The sequence below is a fragment of the Eupeodes corollae genome, chromosome 2 (genome assembly GCF_945859685.1).
Source record: "Eupeodes corollae chromosome 2, idEupCoro1.1, whole genome shotgun sequence".
Classification (NCBI taxonomy): domain Eukaryota; kingdom Metazoa; phylum Arthropoda; class Insecta; order Diptera; family Syrphidae; genus Eupeodes; species Eupeodes corollae.
This window is the reverse complement of record NC_079148.1, coordinates 114,538,541-114,543,560: the sequence shown is the minus strand read 5'-3', so window position 1 is coordinate 114,543,560 and position 5,020 is coordinate 114,538,541. Positions and strand designations below refer to the sequence as shown.

Below are 5,020 nucleotides of genomic sequence, written 5' to 3'. Positions count from 1 at the left end.
CGAATTTAGCCTTGATGCGGATTGTCGTGATGCGCTCACTCACACTGTTGAAACTCAAGACTTTTTGCCTGGGTCTAGTTCAAACAACAAATCCACACCCAAATAGACGCTGTCTTTGTTCTCGCCGTAGTATACATCGCAATCTTTTAGTTTGCGTTTGCCGGTCTATCCCATCGCACTTCTTGGATGACGGTAATATCTGCCTTGCAGCAGTTTAGGGCTTCCGCTGATTGTTCGGCTGCACGTAGTCTGTTAAGGGACCTAACATTCCACGTACAGATACAGAGAAGTTCGTTGTCCTTATTTCGTTTGCTTGGTCTGTCTGATTAAAAACACTAAAAAACCACAAAGGAAATTTGAACCACCCAGTAAAGAGGTTGAACTTCATTGCCGATTATGGTTTGTGTATTTGCTAACAGAACATAAACCATTAGTCTGTTGTCGGACATGTAGTTCCGCCGACCACCCCGTCAAGCCTCCACCCTCTTCTGAAAACAAACTTATCAAATTCATTAAATAAAAATGTTGACAAAACAAAAAAGCAAACAAAATAAAGAAGTGTGTAGGTACTCAATAGAATGTATTTTTTCATTAAAATTATTGATTCTTTCTTATCAAAATACAACTTGTAAATGCAGAAACTAAAGATGTAACTAGAAAGTTCCTATTCATCAAAATCAGCTTCTTAAGTTGCGCATATTTAATTGATTCTTTATCTAATTGAGAGTCGTGATCTAGAGACGAGACGGGCAAGGAAATTCGTAGGAACTTACCTAACCTAGGTAATGTACCCAATTGTTGCTTTAGTTCAGATTAAGTGAAGTGAACTGTCATCGTCATTTAGTTAGTACCTTTTCAGCAGTCCAACATTTCAGTAGCCGATTACGATTTGTTTCGGGAAGCGTGAAACTTGCTAAAAGCCCAGTTGTTGTTATTTATTATTTTCAAAGTTTTGTTTTACTTTAATTTTGCTATAATGGTTCAGGCCTGGTACATGGATGAGGAACAAACTGATCAACGTCTAGAACATCATCGTAATCCAAAAGAATTCCTGGATTTAGATGAATTATTAAAGAAAACCGGAGTTGAGTATTTTAAGGTATGGTTTGTTTGCTATTATTTTTATTTTTGTCGTAGTGATGTGTTTATTTTCGAATTATAATCGATTATTCGATTGAATATCGAAATTAATCGACAGCATTTAGATTTTAAAGAATTCTTATAAAATAACTTTTGTTTATACAAAGGTATAAAGATAGCTTCATGATTAAACTGTTTTATGACAAAGACGCTAGGACACCTATTACGCTGCAAACTTACAGAAATAATTCGAAAAATGTTGGTTTCATGTACAATTTTCAATTTTTTTAGCTCGCTTACTCATTTGCCATAGTTATCCTTCCTATTGTTAGCCTTCTATTAATTGTTTCTAAACATTCGATTGACATTTTTTGGAATTTTCAATTGCTAGTGTAGAAAGTGAAGACCTCACGAAATGAAAGTTCTTCTAAAAAGATGAAAAACGCTAAGTTTTCATTTAATTTCTTTGTTGAAACAAATTATGAAACAACAATTCTTTACAGCAGCAATTTGAAAACGCCCTACTAAAGTACTACAGTACTTTTAGCTTTGTCATTCCTATTATTCCTATTACACTTAGTTAAGTTAATTTAAGTTTAATACACGATCGTCATTAAGAAACTAATTTATTTATATTTTAATCACCTATAGATTGATGCAGACAACTACAAGAACGATTCTCTTCTGGCTGAGATTAGAAAGAAGAGAAATTATTCCTACGAAGATGAGGTAAATTTTTCATTATTATCTGGTAGCCTTGTGATAGTTTTGTTGTCAATTGGAATGTTAGAGTTAAAATGAATGTAATCTTTATTTTAGATCAATTGTTCAAAAGAGTGTCTATCTGACTACGAAAACAAGTTAAAGTCCTTCTTCACTGAACACTTGCATACAGATGAAGAAATTCGTTTTGTTATTGATGGATCGGGATATTTTGATGTCAGAGAGTATGTTGTTACAACTATTATGTATACATTTTAAAAATGTTTTAATTAATAAATTTGTTTTATTATAAAGTGCTGATGAAAAATGGATTCGCATTGCTGTATCCAAAGGTGACATGATTGTAATCCCAGCTGGAATCTATCATCGCTTTACTTTGGATGTAAATGTAAGTAAAAATTGGAGAGACATATTATTTAATTATTTAAGTAAAATTAATTGTTTAGAAATTTATATGAAGTTATTTTTGTTTTAAGTATTCTCTATCTCAAATTCTAATTTTTGTCAATATTTTACTGTTAAAATTTTAGAAGAATCCAAATCGAATCGTTAACAGGAATAAAGCTTAAAAATTAAAATTTCATTATTCTTAGAAAAATTGACAATGTTTAGTTTTGTTTGTAAGAATTATTAGTATTTGTTCGTTATACTACTCTTGGCTTTTAAATACTTACTACTTGTATAAAAACAAACTTTATCTATTCATAAGAAAACATATGGAATAATGTATTTATTTTCACATTTACAGAATTACATCAAAGCAAAGCGTTACTTTGTTGGAGAGCCTGTTTGGTTGCCATATAATAGGCCAGCTGATGAAATGGAATGCAGAAAAGCATATTTGCAACAACAAGCAAATGGTTTTGTTAATTTGGGCAAAGCCTAAGTGAGGCAATTGTGTTTTGTTACGGCGAGATATTTACCCCTGAGCTTATTAATTTTAACCAATTACTAAAATCGTTAATTTTGTTTTAAATTTATATCATTATTTTGTAAATAAATAAAATATCAAATAAGCTAAAAAAGTGTAGTACCCGTAGCATGATGGTTAGTGCGTTGGACTGTCATGCAAGAGGTCTTGGGTTCAATCCCTGCCTGTGCCACCTTAATTTAAAAAAAAAAATAATTTTCGCGGGTACTGCCTCTTGCGAGGAATTGACAAATCCTTCAAGAGTAATTCTTGTCATGAAAAAGTGCTTTCTCAAACTAGCCGTTCGGATTCGGCCTTAAATTGTAGGTCCCTTCCATTCCTGACAACTGTACTTGCACACAGGAATGGTTGAGAGTTGTAAGTCACTAGGCCCTGGTTCACAACGGACTGTTGCGCCACCCCATTAGATTAGAAGCTAAAAAGTCTTATTCTGAATATTAAAAAGGGCAAGTTTTTATTTCAATAATTTCAACATGTAATATGATAATATTCAGATATGTTCTGTATTTCACTTTCACTCGAAATGAAATATTGAAATCTGTTTATAAGAAAATTAGTATTCTGAAATTCACTTTTATCGATATCGATTTTTTTTCTTTTCGAAGTTAAAAGTAAGTGAATTTCCGTGTTCTACATTGCGATTTTCAAATGATTTAAATTCGACTAGATTATTCCGAAGTGATATTTCATTGAAAAGTACAAAACAAATAAAAACACAAGATATTATAAAAATTATTGCGACGGAAGCGAAGAAGATGGGTTTAGTCAATGAGGGCAAGACCAAGTTTAAGCTGTCATCAAAAAAGGACACTGAACGACGACGTCTTGGACAAAACGTCACCATGGACAGCTATAACTTTGAGGTAGTTAAGGACTTTGTCTACCAAGGCACCGCTATTAATGCAGGCAACGACATCAGCGCTGAAATCAAACGAAGAATAACTCTTGCAAATCGCTGCTTCTTTGGACTTAGAAGGCAATTGAGAAGTAAAGTCCTCTCTGGAGACGCTTGTTGGTTGAGGCCCAGGTCCGCCCCGGACTGTAGCGCCACCTTAAGTAAGTAAGTAAGTATTATAAAAATTATGCTTTGTTTAACTGACGAGATACCTGTATTTCAGCTGCTTTAATTACACTTTAGTGATTTCGAAGTTATAAAATCGATTTAAAATGATAGAAATCTGAAAACAATTTTACTGAATTTTCAATTTATATCTTTTTTTTTATTTCACTTGATTTTGGAAATCAAGTTGATTACTGTTAAATAGAGGTGAAAGTGAACACTGCAGAAAATAAAAAAAAGTGAAAGGAAAATTGAGGCATTAAGAGTAGTAGTGGTGTAACCATTATTTTTTTCAATTTTGAGTTTATTACAATAACATGATCAAAATAAAATTTTCTTTGTATGCAGATTTGTTCATAAACCTACACAAAATTATTGAAACATTGTTTCTACACGCAATTTTTCGTAGGACAGAAATGGCGTAACCCACTTACGCCAATTCTGAATTATGCATTTTTTTTAAATTAATCAATTCCAAATACATACGCTATTTCTGCACCAAAATTGTACAGTAAGCGAAATCAAAAATGAATTGTATCTTAGAAAAGCGGAGTCGGCATAAAATGGCATTAGAAATGATGCGGCAAAAGCAAAGAAATCTAATGACACTTCCGTAATTGCATTTGATCTTATGAAAACCTTGCCAACTCCAGTCATTTCAAGGGGTATGTGCTATTATAAGAGGCAGCTTTTGAAAAATTGTCTAGGTATCCATGACATGATAAAGAACAAAGCTTATATGTATATTTGGGATGAGTCGGTTGGATCAAGAGGTCCCCAAGAAATTGACAGCTGCTTATTGCATTATATTAAATATTTTGGGAGTACCTCAAATTTAATTATGTACACAGACAAGTGAGTTGGGCAAAATAGGAATGATAAGATGTCCGTTTTGTGCCAATATATTGTTTCGCATAGTGACTATCTTGTAAATAAAATTGATCACAAATTTCTATTGAGCAGCCACACTCTTACTTACTTTGTGATCAAGACTTTGGTCTTATCGAAAGACAAAAGAAGTATTAAAAAGACATTTTTGGCCCTATGGACTGGTATAAGGTTAAGCAGCAGCAAGAAGAAGAAGATGGATCTGTGATGTTTTCGACGAAAAAATTTTAAACAAATAAAACAAATCCAAAGATCAATGTTAATAAAAGGGAAATTGGAATGGCTTAAGATTACCGAGAAAGTTATTCCTTCTAATGGAGAGTGCTTGACATGTACAT

At 32.7% G+C, this 5,020-nt stretch overlaps 1 protein-coding gene across 1 annotated transcript; it reads left to right on the top strand.

Moving 5' to 3' along the window:
- Positions 1-844: 844 nt before the first annotated feature.
- LOC129945875 (acireductone dioxygenase) lies at positions 845-2,828 on the top strand. Its single transcript, XM_056055825.1, has 5 exons — positions 845-1,099; positions 1,732-1,809; positions 1,900-2,027; positions 2,098-2,191; positions 2,552-2,828. The coding sequence occupies exons 1-5, from the start codon at positions 977-979 to the stop codon at positions 2,687-2,689; spliced, it is 561 nt and encodes a 186-aa protein (XP_055911800.1). The 5' UTR covers positions 845-976; the 3' UTR covers positions 2,690-2,828.
- Positions 2,829-5,020: the final 2,192 nt, after the last annotated feature.

Coding starts and splice junctions, on each gene's coding strand:
- LOC129945875 (XM_056055825.1), top strand. CDS start 977: ATGGTTCAGGCCTGGTACATGGATGAGGAACAAACTGATCAACGTCTA. Junction 1,100..1,731: donor CCGGAGTTGAGTATTTTAAG/GTATGGTTTGTT, acceptor AATCACCTATAG/ATTGATGCAGACAACTACAA. Junction 2,028..2,097: donor GGATATTTTGATGTCAGAGA/GTATGTTGTTAC, acceptor TTTATTATAAAG/TGCTGATGAAAAATGGATTC.